Source organism: Antrostomus carolinensis, unplaced genomic scaffold (genome assembly GCF_000700745.2).
Source record: "Antrostomus carolinensis isolate BGI_N321 unplaced genomic scaffold, ASM70074v2 scaffold9979, whole genome shotgun sequence".
Taxonomy (NCBI): Eukaryota; Metazoa; Chordata; class Aves; order Caprimulgiformes; family Caprimulgidae; genus Antrostomus; species Antrostomus carolinensis.
In genome coordinates, this window is record NW_010336411.1 from 529 (window position 1) to 18171 (window position 17643).

Below are 17643 nucleotides of genomic sequence, written 5' to 3' on the forward strand. Positions count from 1 at the left end.
GGTTTAGGAAAATAAATGGGCTATTGGACAAACTGTAATCCAGCTTTGACAGGTAGCCTGTCAAACATTATATTGTAAATGCTTTGCAGTAGAAATTGTGTGTTCAGTTCCTAGGATGATGCTGTCTCTGGATTCCAGATCAGAGCCTCTAGGCATTGCAATAGTATAATGAGGAATCTATTTCCTAGATTCCATTATATATTAAGTGTTGACAATACTGAATACTTACTTTCATAAATATGGAAACTACCACCAACCCATTTGGACTTTTTGCAGCTTCTGTGACATTTGTATACAGCTCATGGTTATAGTGGATTAGTTGAACCTAGAAAACAGGGAAGGGAAAGATTACAGTTACAGTAGCATACCATACCGTACACTGTTTGCAAATATTCTCTATACATCAGTTGGTTTGCAGTAGGACCCCACCTATGCTTAGGATATTTTCTAACAGTGTGATTTTTCAGAGGTTTGCAGCATGCATGATTTTAATAATTTCAATCACCATTTGGCTCCAACTGGCACAGCACCAGCATGTTTTCTTCTAAATTGCCAGTAAGTGAATTTACCCACATCAAGTTATGGAATTGCACCACAGGGGTTGACATCATTTCCCTGTTGCAACAGGGCATCAAGTAATCTGTACTTTTCAGCCTCAAGCCAAACACTGAGGAAACAGGGGTTGAAATATTTGAAGAAATATATGGGATATGGGTTTGAAATAGTTTAAACCAGCACTTGTAGAATTCAAAATACTAATATTCATTGGCCCTAGATTTTACAAACTTGGTTACAAAAACTCCTACAGTTAGGCACTTACTGTATTATTGTTAACCACGTTCTCCTTAGCTCCTAGAATTACTTTCTGCTTTTCAGTTTTATGACTTGCTGGAACTTTTAAATTATGAAGGCATAATTCATCTCTCTTCCTGTATATGTAAATGTCTTACCAAGAACAATGGTATTTGATTTGTCTGGGATCACTGGACACTGTTACCATTTATATTGCAATTTATAGCCTCACTTGTTTAAAAAAAAGATGAAAAACTTTAATGAACTTGTGAGACAGTTTAGTACTTCTAAGAAGTTGAAAGGCTAGTTAGCTTTATTTGGCCTAAAGATATCTTAGTTTTCAGATGTCAAAAAAGTAAGGTAATTGTTCTGGCATCTTCACAATTGCAGCAGCCTGATGTTTGTATTTAAAAATCAAGTATGTCTTCCATGTGCTGGCATAAATCTAAAGCATGTCCACTAAAATTTCTGGACTTAGATACTGTGAACAAGATCAGTATTAACTTGATCTATGTGTGGTAGTCTTTTTAACTGTATAAATGGCTAAAGGCTAGTACTGCTAGTAAAGAAATGTCATCATAGTGTGCCTTCTATGTTTATAATCAGGAAAAAAAAATCCCAATTAATGTGTAAACTGCACCATTGCTATCTCTGTCTATAATAAGTTGAGAAATAAATGATGCATCCAAACTCTAGGAGTGTTCTGAGAGTTCTATTTCCTATACTCTGCCCTGACTTCAAAATGTATTCTTGTTATAAGTAAATTAATTGGATTCTTATGGGCTATCCTAATGGAAAAATCCACCAAGAATTGTACTCCCTCCACCCCACCCAAATCCCTTAGTGATGCTGGTTTATTGCTTGGACATTGATGTAAAAAGAGTTAGTGGAAATTCTGAAAGGAAAAAGAATATTGCATTAGTAGGATTAGAAGGTCTTTGGCACATAGCTTTACTATTTACAGCTAATGGTTCACAGACCAAAAAAATAAGGTGAGGGTCAAATTTACTGCTGTAATGTGTTAATTCAGTTACTTTTGTCCTGTCTGCACTAGGAACTATTGGTTGACCTTTTTACACTTCACACAGCAGGCATTTTTTAAGGCAAACAAACAAACCAAACTGGAACGAAAAATTAAAAATGTCAAAGTAGCCAATGAAGTCATCTACTAAATCCTGACAGCTAGAAAGCAGGATGAGTGCAATATGTTTTCTGAAGGTCTTGTAAAGAATTAATGAGAGCATTTACTCTACAGCACGTAGAGGTTATAGGCTCATTAGTCATCACTTTGTGGTACTACTGAACTTTGATAACATAATGGTTCTGGGGACTGTGCGCTCACTGAAATTTTCAGGCTTAGTAATGTATTTATCTTTTTATGTACAACCATTCACTCTGGCAGCCAAACTAACTTGTGAATTGTTAAAGAAATCGGTGATGAAATGTGCTTTAGACTAGAATTCCTTCTGTACGTAGTCCCAGGTTAACAATGACTTAGATTAATTTAGTTTATCTAACCAACCAAAATGTCTAGTGCAGGAATGGGTAAAAGGAAGGACCAAATTCTCCTTCCACCCATGGAAGCCCTGAGTCAATGTCAAACTCCCAGGTTTATTGATGGGGCTTACAGAAATAAAACTGATGAAATATACATGACCACATTTAGGGCATTTGTCCCAGAGTCACTGTAAGGAACCCACTGTCCAGTGCAGTTCTTGTCTTGCATAACACATTATATTGCAGTGACTGATATGGGTCCCAGCTCTGTTGGAGACCTCTCTTGACGTCAGAAAGAGACACAATTCACTCTGTGCAAAACTCACACCCAAACTGCAGACAATCCACAGGTATTTGTGGGAATGAGTTAACAGACTCAAATGGATTAGCAATTAGAATAGTTATTTCCTTTACTGATCTATAAATGATCTCTCCATCCCATACTGCACTGTCTTTACAATAAAAGTACTTGTCTGAACTTTGGCATTCTTTACCAGTCCTTTCAAGTGGCTTACATTTCAAGTTTCCCCATTCCTGCAGGTTTGTATGCCTCTGCCCCATTCCGCCTTTCCTTATCACATCTCAGTTTGGTAATGAACTGTTTTGGAGAGTGTGCTTGAGAAATCTTGCCTCACTATATTTGAAAAGATCCCTTTGCCTTGCTATGCATTATTGTTTCTCAAAGATCCCTGTGCTGAATGAAGACAGAATTTTCTTCTTTTGAAACCTGTCACTTTCTCTGTTAGAGTTGTACCCTTCTTCCTTGCACCCAAATTAATTTTAAAGCTGTTTCCATGGCACCATGGTTAAATTAATTAGGTTCTTCTTGTTTAAAAAAAGATTGACCATGTAAGGAGACATCATTTTCAAAGTTTCTCATATGGAACAGACTAATTTAGAAAGGTACAAATGAATAAAGATGTCTTAGAGAATATTACATGCAAGATAGAAGTTTGAATTCCTTATTAAATTCCTTCTTTCTTGCCCTTTTTGAAGATTGGAGTGACAAATAATTTCTTTAAAGTTGCCTGAAATACCTGTAATCTTACAGTCTGTATTAAATATTACTAGGGTCTTCCATGAAGGTTGAGCTGCATGTAATTCAAATTGCTCTTATGTGAAAATCTCATTTTTTCAAATGATGACATTGTATTGAAAACAAAGCACAACAAGAGCAAACTTGCGATGCTGAAAGTACGCTTTGGTTCTAGTTTGAGTTTCAGGGCTCAAACACAATACAGAATCTTGTTATAAGCTATTGATTTTCTTTGGAAGATTCCCCCTTTAAGATTAATTTGCCGCAGAACAACTGATAGCTCTTTGTTTTCCTCAAGCTATAGAAGTTCTATTTTTAGGGAGAAAGGGAGAAATAAGATTAATTACTCTTTTACCTGATGAAAATCCAGCACATGCCCTTGTTCCATCACCCAAGAATGTGCACTGAACCAGGAGCAGACACAGCACTTCTTAGATGCCTGAGGTTGGTGGTGTTGGGAATGTCAGCGGGAGCTGATGATGGTACCTTAGGGGTAATCTACTGAGCACGTTCTCCTCAGCCTGAATGGCTGTGCCTTTGGGGCAAAATAATATAGATGGGCTGATATTACAGCTCATGTTCTGGCCACTGTGGGGAAAACATCTAATTCCCTTTCCCAAAACATGCTTGTGTGTTTATAATGGTAATAACCTATTCCTTGCTGTACTTTGATAAAGCTCAGCCCTGTACTCATATTATTGTACTGGTTGTCCTCTGCAATGTGTTTTGCCATTTTTCTTGATCCTTCAGCCAGATGAAATGTGCATCTTTGGGCAGAGCTAGTAGCAGAGTATTTTCTGTGTAGCATTTGACCAAGGCTCTTTGGCTAAGCAAAAGGAGGTAGTTTTGTGTCGATGGTTGTGGATGCCAAAACTTCCAAGGACTCTTTTCAGCAATCTTTTAGAAATTTTTTAACCTGGACAAAAACCTTCTGTGAATTACACAGCTCTCATCTAGTGTGCAAACATATCCCTCTTATAAGCATTAGATCACTGTGAGATGTTCTGCTCCAGTGAGACATGGAGAAGTATGAAACTGAGGGAATTTAGAGTATCACAATACTTTATGCACAAATGTTTCCACGGTCCTTTTGGGAGTAATGGAATACTCTTTATTCTCACTTAGAAGTGTTATAATTGAGAACATAAACATTTTGATTTGTAAACGACAAGGGATCTAAACCAAGAAGTGAATGGCAGCAGGGAACAGCTTATCTGTAACTATAATATTTGCATTATGCTGCGCTACCTGATAAACTGTTGGGATACCTGATTGAGAGTAAGCACAAAGCGTGTTTCCCACACAGCAGGGAACAAAAGCAAATGAAATTACTCAAGAAGACAAGTTAAATGTTTGTTTTGGTTCAGGGTCCTTGTAAGAAGTGGCTAAGATCTCATTAAGGGGGGGAAAAAAATACATTTTTATTTATCCAAAGTTTAGTAAAAACAGTAAAAGAAACCATGAAATGTTAAGATCTCCCAAGGTAGAATTACCCACGTACTTATTAATTAATCTATAGATATACCTGTCTCTTATTTTTTATGTATAAGCCTACAGCAGTGAGGTATTCTTACACTGTTAGTAAATTGGTAAAATGAATTCTGCATGACCACCCATACTTCCAGCAGTTTACTTAGCATTTTATCAAACTACTATTCATTTAAGATTAAAATCAGTTAAAAAGATTAACTTAGTTTAATATAACAAAGGAGAAATGCAAAAACATTTGTATGAAATGATTTTATATCTCTGACTCTTTGATGTTCTCTCTACTATTAAACCTGAAATTCTTTAGCCTGTTGCTGACAAAAGTGGTTTCTGGGTATTTTAATGCTTTTGACAGTTATTTTGTGATTTAAAAGAAATGCTTATAAAACATTGGTTTAATAGAAAGGCTTGTCATCCATATATAGCAATATGCCAGCACGTGTATCCTTGATAGATAAAAAAGATTTTAATTCTTTTTTACTTAAAAGAATAAGAGTAAGAATGCAAGGAACTTGTTTTTCTTCCTGTTTCTGAGCAGAAAGCTGGACAAAAGCATGTGCAGAGAAATGCAATTATGCACCACGCTGTAAAATGGAAATGTGGTCAAGGGTTAACTGTCCTTGGCTTCAAAAATCTACTTTTACTACAAATAATGATGTGCTAGGAATTAGCATGTACACTGCAAATGGTGTCTAACACTTCATTAGACCAGTTGGTAACAAGACTGACTGGCAATACCTCTGTTCAACAAGTAGTTTTCAACAGTGAGCTTTATCTAGGATTCCTTGGTGAGTAGTTAATGCTGTGTGTTATTTTCAGTATATATCATACATCATGACTCTAAAAAAAAAAAAAGTGGCATTGTCTTTTAAGCATCTACAGGACTACAGTAAAAAGTACAAATTACTAGTTTAAGAGGTCAGATTGGCTGTGCATGTCTCAGAATTTGGTATTAGGACTTTTCACCTTTGTGCCAACACCAAAAATTAAGTAAATGATAATGTGAAGAAACAAATATGAAAGGCAATGGATTCCTGCCATCCAAATTCTGCCAGAACTGTTGCAAGTGTCACAATCATTTGTACTCTCTTCCAGATAGTATGAAACACAATGAAGGAAAAATCCAAATTGAGCCCCAGAGGTACATAGATGTGTCTGTGATGCTGGTTGCTGTGTGACTTCAGGACAGTTTTTGACAGGGTGGTCACTGCTGAAGCCTTCCGCTGCCGACTACTCTAAACAGGGTACTTTTGGGTGACCTGCTGGTCAACCACTCTTGTCTTTCATTGTTAGCAGATGAGCAAGAGCTGGGTAAACATAAATAAATGAGTGTTCTGCAATTCACTTTGTGAGAGGATCAAAGTAAAGTCTTAGACTCAAATGTTTAATATTGATTATGTCTTGGCTGATGCAAAATTTCTTTGCAAGCTGTAATTTGGCACTGACCCAATCTATCATCTATGAAAGTTACATCTTAAGAGAGAATAGGGGTAATGTAGGAAAAAAGGCTATTAGATGAGCCTATCATCATTTCTGGATTTGTCCAGGATTTTCTGACTAAATACTACATTTAAATTGTTTTCTCATTTTAAATACAGCAGATGCTGATACACCGTGATGATGAGTTCAGTATAAACACTCCATTTGGGAGATTCAATTATATAATGTTGCTCTGAATTTCTGGGAGAATTCTGTACTTTAGCAATCAGTCCAGAAAGCAGCAGAAAACAGTTCCTGCAAGTCAAAAATATGGTGAAGTACAACTGATGCTATTTTTGTTTTTCACTGTGTTACCCTGAGACACTGAGTCAGTAGTGACACATGTGCAAGGTCACTAAACGGTGTGACAGAGATGCATTAACAGGTCAAGCCTTCTCTAGCAACATGTGATGCCACTACAGCTCTCAGTCTGCCTTGCCAAAGTACCATCTGCAGCTACATTTCTGTTCAAAGGGTGGGCATGATAGGCAAGAGCAGACAGAGAAATATAAGACTTATAAATAAAAGAATGAGCAAAAAAAAATAATAGAATTTGGGCTAGTGAAAAATCTAGTTGTTAATCTAGGCCTTATCCTGTTTGTCCTCATTTTATAATCTAGTAGGAAAAAAAATGGTCAAGCTTAATATACTAGATATTAACTAACAAGCAAATAGAAGGTTAGTATTAAGATTACAAACCAGAAGCAGAAATAAGGCAATTACCAGATTTACCTGCTCCTCCTGAGTACACAAGTATATTGACAAATTTAAGAATATAATTTTTGCCACGGAAAACAAAAAAAAACGAAGCATGGGATTCTATATTCTTAAAATGACAATGAGGTATGTGTATATGAGGAAAGCAGAGAGTAACATTGGGGATATATTTTAAGAAGCTACTGGTGTGGTCCATCTGAAGTTTGTGGAAGTCCTTGTCCAGCCCATCTGGGCAGCAGCTCCTGTCTGCCCCCGAATGCTCTCTTTTGTTGCCTGATCTCAGCCTAGTACAGGCATCCAGTCTTGTCATTACTGCTCCTGCCATGGTGCGTGGCTTGGTGACCTCTCCTTCCCCTGCTGACAGGTGTAAGATGGGACAACTTGGCAGAGGATATGTGGAAATTGGCTGTTCTTGCAGAGAGTAGGGGAAGAAAGGGAGGTGGTCTGCTTGTCCTTTGGGAAGAGAAAGTGGTGCATAAACCTGGAGGATGGACATATGTACTTGGTGAGATAAAACTTTCTGTTTAAAAGCAATGGAGTTGCACAATATTAATGGTATATCCAGTGAAAGTTAAAAGTGAAAACACAGTTTCACGGGATCTTCCTGAATGATTTATTGACATACGCTTTTCTCTCAAGAGCCTCCTTCCCCTTTAGTGATTGGGTTGCTCACCTATGACTTAAGAAAATTGTGTTCGACTCTTTCTCTGCCCTTAAGCAAATCTTCCTACCCTTTCTGCCCAGCTTGTCATCTCTGCCATGGGAATAGCTGTGCTTCTCCAGTAACAATGTTGTGAGATGCTCAGATGTAACATTAACAGTGTTGGGGGAAGGATCTAGATAATGAATGTCATGTTATGAAGTTCAATTTGTGTTATTGATCTGTGACAATTTGTGACACAACATCCATCAAAGGTGTAAAAAGAAGCTCAGAATACAAATAGTTTTGGCAGGAGATTGTAGGACACTTGGATTTTCAGCAACTTAAAGAGTGATAACAGGGAAACATTTAAAGCCTGATAAAAGAAGAAAATAATTTGAAATGAATATAATTGCTAGTGATCGTAGTGTTAAATCTCTGAATATAAGTTGAGGGCTCAAACACAGACAAGTCTGAGAAAGCCCAGCTTGACTCAAAATAGCCAAAAGCATTTCTGGAATGAATGTTTTAATTGAATTATGAAAGGGTTTTTAGGATATTAATGCTGTAGTAGATGAGATGGTACATTACAGAGTCAAATTTTCAGAAATCATTTGAAGAAATTTCACACCAGGATTTCCTGTTTAAAGGTGTGGAGTCAGAGTCTGAGAGGAAAGAAGGCATGGATCTACCCTGCAGGCAGAAAATAAGGGGGTTTCTTGTTTAAGAATATCCCGGAAGCTTCTTCGCAAGCTAAAGAAAGTCCAACTGCCTTTTGTTTACGTAAATGACATAAGAGACAGTTTCACATTTGGAGATTAAATCGTAAGTTTGAAGTTGAGAAATAATGAGCACAGTCAAAACAAGAGGACATGAATTATCTAAGAATATGAGATAGTACAGCTTAAGGCAGACAGCTATAAAATTATCTTGTTTCTAAATGAATTGAGTGGCATTATACTCAGTAGGAAAGATAACTGGCACTTATAACTGGCTTAGTTATGACTTTTCTTTTATAAAGTAAGCCTTTTAGATCTATCTGAAGATTTGGTGAAAGAGAGTAGGTTATTAGCAAAGACTACTCAACAAACACAGTACAGCATAAATTAAAAGGGCATGAAATTACACAGAGCAGCATTTGTTTATCATAAGAACACATTCTTCTGGGTACCTTGTAAAGGGCACTGAAAATTGCCACATGGTAAGAGCAGTTCAGTACAGTCACACAACTGCAGATTAGTGCCATTTACAAACAAACGAGGAAGAAGATGCCCAGAGAAGCCTTGCCAGTAGCCTTAATTATACTGTGGTTGGTTGAAGCTCAAGGATTTAACAGTGGTTTTCTTTGGTAAAGGTATTTTCTGCAATTTCCTGTTTTATATCATCCCTCAAAACTGCTTCCCTACATCCACAGCAAATAAATGTATCTGCTTCACATAGACAAGAAAAGAACCCCTCCTCTTCCATTTGTTTCAGAAACTTTCTAATTATATATTTCAGCACAGTAGCAACCTCTTTCCTAACTTATTGGTAATTGTTGCCCAGACTAGCTAAGCACCAACAACCTCTGCTTCACACTTTGTCTTGTCTGTATAACGTGAATGCTTAGAAACAAGAAGCCATCTGAAAAATCCCATCTAAACATTAGGAACTAAAGCTGAGAGTTAGCCTTTGTGAATATGGCCCAAAATTACACTTATTCACAAGGTTTTAAAGTTTAATAAGTGAAGGTCAGTGAAAAATAATTAAAATCAATTGCAACTCCAAGAGAAATATGGTACCTCCCACTTCTCTGTGGGCTGTTTGAGCAGTGTGATGTGAATATTAAATGGACAAAAGGGTGAAGAAAATCAGTTATGCAGCCAGCCTCATTGTAAAAAAGTGAACAGTGCTTCAGAGGGTGAAGCCATGGTGCATCATCTCTAACCTTAAAAGCAGATCTGCCTAATGGGATTTGAGGTCTGTGGAATGGAGGTTCTTGAGCAGAGAGTGCTTTGAGTGTCCTGTGTGTGAATGTTTGTGATACAATCTGGCTCATTATGAATCCAGAATCTTTTAACTGGTAATTCAGCTCTTCACTGGAAAGGGTGGTGAATGTAGCAACAGCAGTTCAGATCAGCAATACAAGTGTTTTACAAGTCTGTCTTTAAAACATAGATGAGTCCAGAGTCCCTTTAGTACCCAAACTATGCCTCTTGGACACGATGGTGGTGAAAGGGCAGCAGTAAAGTCACACTTGCAATTTGTATAGGCGTGCTTTCTACATCAGATAACAGAAGTTAAAGACTTTTCCCCCCAACAGAAAACACAGTCTATATTAATTTGCAGGTTAACCTATGTAGCTGAATTGCTGAAAATACTGCCATGGAAATACCCGAAATTCCAAAAAGAGATTTTCCCTTAATGAAAGAAAACCAAGGAATGTGCTATGCTCCAAAATGCTGAACTCCTGAAAAAATCTTTAGTCTACTGGACTTTCTGCAATTAGAAAAGGTGAATTTGGGTGATAACTCAATTGAAAGTCTTTAAAGTTAGTTTTGTCCATGTGCTAAATTATTTTCAGCTGTCAGAAAGCCTGGCCTCAGACAAGCTGTGAAAGCAACTCCTTATTCTCGCTGGCAAAGGGCCTTCAAAATGTTTCTGTGACTGCCATGCAAATATCACACAATATTTATTTCTTGATGCTTCCAGTTCCCACTAGAAGAGCTATAGCCTCCTGAAATACTAACTGAACAGGGACCTGCAGTGTCACTTCCAAGGGGGAGTAATGTCTGAGTGAAGAGAGGGACTGTGAAAGGTTCAGCTGCAGCTCTGCAGAAACTGCCCCCCCAGCACTATTGCCTTGAGCAGCACTACTGATGGTCAGTGAGGAGGAGAGGCAGAGAGCAGGAGATGGTGCCTGCTCCTCTCCCATCCCAGACAGCAGCCACCTCCAGCTGCCAAAACACCCCTGGGAGGATGGTTGAGAGACTGAATCGTGGGTCCTGCTTTTCCCACATAGTTAGGAAGCTGTGTGCTCACAGTCTGGGCTGTGGCACGTACCGTGGTTAGCTGTGAATTCATGCCAATCTCATAAAATCATGCAAATATTTAAGAATGTTGGTGCCCAGTGACTGGAATGGTATTGTTCTTTGTTAGATGCACAAGAAAAGATCATTTAATACAAGCTATGTCTCCTGTGGGTTTTGTCTTATTTTTCCCTCGTGAAATTACTATTCACAAATTTGACCAGCTGTAGTTTCTTCAGTTGTGCCTAATGTGCCTGTCACCTCTTCCTTTATTTAATTTCTTTGTTATGTACGTTATCCTGTGGTATGGCTCTTGCACAGCGAAAGAGAACCTTTCACTTAGTGCAAAGATGAAATGGAGCTGAAAATTACAGCAGATAAAAATCCTGCTCTTTGAACTGAAATCAATCCTTTGAACTGTAATGTTAAGAACTTCTCAACCAAAACAGACACCTAAATGAAGATAATGTTGACTCTCTATTTACTTTATTACTTTGTAAAGCTTGCATCATTAAGTGTAGATTTTATTTCATTACACTGCAGTAAACAATTTGTTGTGGAGATATGATGGTTTGTAATGTCTGTAGGCAAAGTTGCATTACACTCTAATTGCAGATAGTGCTGTCTTTAGGTTTTGAGTTATGGAGGAACACTGTAATTATCCTATTACCTTGCTAAAACACCTAATTAATTGTCAATGATGTGAAAATCTGAGAACTTACACGTGAGAAATTCTAATATGAATGCTGCTACTATTTTTTTCATTGACACTTTAACAATATCAATTTGCTAGGCTGTTGTGAGGAAAGGTTCCCATAGAAAATTATGGCAATGAGGACTGCGTATCACTAAAATGATATCTAACAAAAAATTGGTTTCGGATTGTGTAGTATATATGCAAAGTATGTGTTTACTTTTATAATTCATTTAAATCTATATTATTAAGTTTTACTGCATAGCAAATTATGTGCTACTATTACTCTAGCCTTTGCAAAGCCCATCATTGCAACTTTAAAGGGAGACACATAGAAAAAAAAATAAAGGAAAAAGCTTGTTCTTCCTACTTAAAAAAAAAAAAAAGTCATTGAACTGTGAGACCAGCTTTAAGTCAGAATCGTGTCTCTGGTGTTTCCTGATCTCCTCAAGAAAAGAAGTTCCTGAATTCTATTAAAAATTGCTAGTTTCTCAGCAAACAGTGTGAAGAGTTTTTCCTGGCAGAAAGGTTTTAATAATTAAAATTAGTCAATACTGAAGGTGCAGGAGATTATTTGATCTTGTTCAGAAACTGGCACTTTCCAGAAGAGGGGGAAAAAAAAAGCAATCTCTCTAGTAAATAACTTTGTGCAGAACTGGGAGTCAAGTAGAAAAAAATTGCTGCAGAAGAAAAGAGGGCAACTCACTAGGGAAATAGGTTTGCTCAAAATAATTGTGAGTTTGAACATCAAGGTTGAGATTTTTAGGATGCTTCCAGAAAAAAAAAATCTGTAAGACTCTCAGGATGAGATGTAAAAATGCATTTGTTAGTACTTCAGGGCATTACATCTCTCAACACATTATATAAAGCTGCTGTTGGCTATTCTGCTCCAGTCCAAATTTCAATTTGTCTACTTTCCCCCTGTAATTTCAACTAAGCTTAGCTGTTCCATCAAGTCATTCCATACTTCTACACAGAATTGAGGATACCCACCTTCACTTAATACATTTAAATTTTGCTCCAATAGCCCCTTGTCAACTTTGGTTACTGCCAGCAGATGAAAAGATGAAATCAGAAGCTCGCTAGTGAATGCACGTGCCCAGCATGGACTGGATCCCTTCTGAGCCATGCGCTTTCTCAGAATTTCCTACAGTGATGCCTGTGCCACCTCAGTCCGTGACATGTTCCTTGCCCATATTCAGACCTATATATTCCCCTGCTTTTACGAACACTGAACCTCTCCTCTGTCCTTTTCTGTCCTGTTTCTTCCTGTCACTTGAAATCTGTCATTCTTCTAATGCTAGCACTGCTATCCAGCTGTGCCATTCCTCACTATGCATTTCCTAGAGAAACAAAATGCTCCTTAAATATACCCCAGTTTCCTTTCGCAGTGGTGGTCAGAGGTTAGTGAATATATGTCTGAAACCAGACTGCTGCTTTTTCAAGGGGCCAGCACAGTGGGAAAGGGCAGCACTGCTGCTCTGCTGTCTACATCATTCCAAGGATGACACAGGTTGCTCTTGCAAGTGTTTCTGAAAGCGCAGAAAAATAAGTTCAGATGCTCTGGCAGGACACAGTATTTGCACCTTTTCTTTGTAGTGCCAAACTGTGTCTTTGTATTCTGTTTCTTAACTTTGATGTTGCATAATTAAGAGTCACTAAACTTCAGAAATGCAAAAGATCCCAAATGTCACATTAACTTAACTCTGTTTAAAAAAAAAAAATTATTCTACAGCTTTTTATCATACAAGGAAGGCAACATTAATGTACAACCTAAATGTATAGAGTAATGCTGCAATTCAGCAGAATTAATATTGTATATGAAAAAAACCCATTTTTAAAATTATTTTGATTTGTTTGATTCACCCTGTTTGATCTCTTTGTGGCAGATGAGATTGAGAAAGTGGAGAGGGAGGCAAACAAAGATTGTATAGGCAAGCAAATTAATAGATGCATAACCATCTTTTCTGTTCCCACTTCCCAACTTTTGAGCACTAAACTTTTACGTTCTGTAATTTTTTAACAAAGTTTATTCTGTGTTATCTGAAGCACTACAAAGTACATATGCTGTTTTATATATATAAAAAAGATGACGAACTGCTTTTAACAAAATATAGCTGAGAGAACAGACACAGGCTAAATGTGCTCATGCTCTGCGCAGTGATGTTGAAAGTACTGTATTTTTATTTCTAATTAATGATTTGGTGTCATTATTATCTTTTCTAGAACTTTTAAGTTTTTAGCATGGAATAAGAGAACAGAACTTATTTTTTAGCATCTTTCATGCTCCTGCTGCACTTTACAAGTGAAGTATTCAATATCCAGTAGTAGATGGACATCTTGGACTTGGGGCCTGGTCTCTGGCAACCATCACAAATCCTCCTGATATCAAGGGGAGCTTCATGGGTGGAGCAGGAACAAGGTGTTATGCTGGCCTAGATCGGCAACAGCTTGCTCACAGCTCTGTGCGGTTTTACTCACTCATACTTACGCTGTTCTCGGCCGACTGAAAGTCTGGTGAATAAACAATTTAATAATGGATAAAAATAGATCTGCTTTAACAACGTAATTCCTACTATTTAGAAAGACCCAGATAAAACATGATGGTTCCTTTGGCTGAGGTTCAATTACGGGTCACTATTCCGGAGTAGATGAGAGAATGTTGTGTGAGTGATGCTGTCAAATTGCTCAATTGCCAACGACTTGTGCAGTATCTGCTTGTATTTTCCAGGAACTCTGTTTCAGCAAAGTACTTTCAACCATAAAGGTCCATTTATACTGCAAAAACAAGCTCTAATCTCAGCACAGACAAAACTTTACAGCAATCAAAAGTACAAATGAGGATGCTGCTGCCATAACAAACTCATCTGCAGTCAATGAGCCAAGCAGATCAGACAGGGGCAACCAGCAGCTGGGGTTCTGTCACCTCCCCAGACACTCATTTCCTTCTGGTTCCTCCACTGTTAGTAACAAATGGGGAGAAGGGTAAAACTACAAGCATCAATAAAAGCAAAAAATACCTTAGCAATTCCACAGTACAATCTACCTAAAGCAGGAGCTGCTTCAGAAGGAGGAAAACTTTTCACAAATCTAAACGCCAAAGACATCTTTTTAAGCAACAAAGGAAAAAATTTTTCCCTAGCCAGCTATTAATAGTGGATCATTCATTCAAAACAGCTTAGCATTCAGTTGCTCCTGTTTTTCTCATGTATATACATAAATGTATGTGTACATATACATATATATATATATACACACACACATATATAATTTGTAGCTCTTCCTGGACTGACTATGCTAGAAAAGATGTCTCAAAAACTTGAAAGCTGATGCATCACAGCAGGTCACAGACTGCAGATAGCAAAGGCTTTGCTGTTCCTTCTCAGGTCATTGGTGATAGTTTTACTGTCTGCAGCTGGAAATGTCCACACAGATATACATGGCTTTTTTACTTTTACATATAGTGTCACTGCTTTAAATTAGATTTCCAATATGAATTCAAATTACAAGGGAAGTCTATCCTTGTTTTGCTGTTGTTACTACAGTGCATTTTGTTTTGTAGAAACTGGTAAGGCTCCATTTTCCACACAGAGCAAGTAATGTGTACAAATGTAATGTATGTGTGTGTGTTAGGAATAAATTGCTTTATTTGCTTCATTAACAGCAATTTGTTAAATAGTTATTCAGCTACAGACCTACTGATTTGAATCAGTCGATGTCGCAAAGTTTGAAGACTCAAAATAATTACAAGGTTAAAGAAATCTGAGACTATACATAAAACCCCCTATATATTTAAAGACATTTAAAAAGATATTTACCATATCAGCAGTCCATGAACTTTGAGGATACATCTTTGTAAATTATTTTCACTGCTTCATTGACTTTTAATATTGTCAATGTTTACAGCCTTATTGCAATTCAGAAGAAAGTATTTCGAGATTTATTTAGCTTGGCATATTTATTATACTACAGTCTTCTCTATTTGGTATTGTTTTTATCTGCCTCTTTTGCTATTTTTACATTACAAGTTTGGAACTTGAAAAATTAGTTGGTAAGAGACAGGTTCAGGTATAGATGATAAAAGGTTTTCTGGATGGCAGAATATTGTGCATATATGATGGGAAATTCATGACTGTCCTTTGATCTAGTTGGATGTTGCAGTCTGCACGGTGCAGTGTGTATTGTGGTGATTAACTTTTGCTATAGAAATAACAATGACAAGAGCTGCCTATTTAAGATATCCATCTACCACTCTGAATGAATTTTGAGAAATCAGGTGGCCAAAATTTCTGGGATTTTGAAAACACTATGAAATCTCATGTTCTGGTCTTCATCCTGCCATAGTCTGTTGTCGCGACTGCAGTTGACTTGGCCTCTCTGTCTCAGTCTACTCATTTGTAAAATAATTACAAAATAATTACACTGCAAGGTAATTGATAGTTAATGGGGAACGTGTTAATGATCGTAAAGCATTTGACAAAAAGCATTACAAGGGCCATCATTAGCGTCTGTTGTGAGCAGCTATCAGCAGTTTGGAATATCCAGGGGGACCACGATGTGACCGATTCCAAACACTGGACGTGTCTAAATTGTGTTTTTGGTTCAGGCCCAAATCTAAACAAAACAACCAACTAAAAGGAGACAGATGGTCTCGTCCAGCCTTTCATTGCACTTTTATTTTCCTCCTCATAAACATTAAAGGACAGATTTTCAGCTAATATAAGATGATACAGCTCAGTAATTCTGTTGGTTTTGTAGACTTTTTCTCTTTTTTATTTTTAAATGATGTATGTCTTTAGATTTAATAATGGTCATTCACTTTGAGTTATAAGCTGCCACTTTCAGAGCACAAAATAAGGAATACCATCTAGCAGTACAGAGGTAAAATCGATGTACTTCATGCTACCCAAAGATTGTTTGATGATCACAATCAAAATATTGATGAGTTTACAAGATCATTTGAAAGACAGATGGCATCACAAAACTGATGTGTTCTTCTGTGCTAGAAAAGAATCTGTCTCATTTTAAAATTCTGTTTTCACTCTAATCACTTGGTAATTTCTACAGTATTAGCAATTTCTAGATACTTTATTATTTGGTAATACCTTATGTACATCAAATAAGAAAAAATGAGTGTGAAGTTCACATATAAGACCACAGTGGAGCCAAAACAATTTAAATTTAGATGGATTGAAATATTTTAAATCCTAGGGATTGCATCCTGCTTTCCTTGTATTGTGACCCACTACGTTGTGTTCCCAATAGGAACAACTGCATTGTAAACAGATCCATCTTACTTTATATGTGCTGGTATGCCCATGGTTTCACTTATTTCAATGAGGCTGTTAATCTATATGAAGATTTGTGGGGATAGACCCCAAACGTGCTGCCTGAAAGCTCAGAATTCTAACAAAAGATTTCCAACTTTCTTTGAAGTATTCATCTCCCGTACTGAATGTATCTAAAAAGTAGATATGTATTTTCAAATAGGCCACAGGAAAAAGGCTTTTGGAACTTCAGATTTGATTATTTTTTTTTTTTCTCCTCTTACCATTTTTCCTTTCATCATTTTCCTGGATTTCTAAAAGAAAATCCTATGAGGATGAAACAGACAGACATTCATTAGAATCTGGAAGAATAAGGGTGATTTTTTTTTTTTTTTCTAATTAACTGCCCCAGGGAGTAGCTCTGCCAGTTAGGAGGAAGAACAGTTCCTCTATTGTGCCTTTTGTGACTTAGGAACAGTAGATAGGGAGGCTCTGAGCTACAAATCAAACAGTGAAAATCCTCTTAACTGAACACACCCTTGGGCTTCACACAGAACAAGGCCTTGCAGTAATTATAGGTAGAGCTAGTTGGGATTTTTTTTTTTTTTCCTGAAAGAGGGTTTTGCTGGAAAATGCTTACCTGTCAAAACCAAAGTACCTCATGGAGGGAACTTGATTTCAAAGAAATTTTGCTGAAACACAAGCAGAGGCTAGCAGAAATCTCCCCGATTTCCTGTAGGCTTGTCTTGTGGCTTAGCCAAGAGCCTGGAGACCCGATGTCCTCATCCCTCCAGCTTACCTTACAGTAACTTGTTGGTTTTCCCGTGATGTCCCTCCCCTCAGCAGGGCTGCAAGTGTGTATAGTTTTGTTTGTGGGTACAGGCAGATTGTCAAAGGGACAATCTGGGTACCTAAGGCATGGGAGCTTTAAGGCTCCTCTAGAGCCACCACTCCTAGGGTTAGGCTGTAATTTGCAGCCTTGGATGTGCATGGAAATATTCCCGTCTGCTGCCTCTTTTATGGCA

At 37.4% G+C, this 17643-nt stretch overlaps 1 protein-coding gene across 1 annotated transcript in view; it reads right to left on the reverse strand.

Moving 5' to 3' along the window:
• Positions 1-229: 229 nt before the first annotated feature.
• The window catches only part of LOC104530301 (carbonic anhydrase-related protein 10), a gene marked incomplete at its 3' end in the record, with an annotated part of 110813 nt that continues 93399 nt past the window's right edge, over positions 230-17643 (reverse strand). The window contains exon 4 of the mRNA XM_010174844.2: positions 230-325. Coding sequence (XP_010173146.2) covers positions 230-325 — 96 coding nt within the window. The remainder of the gene's footprint in view (positions 326-17643) is intronic.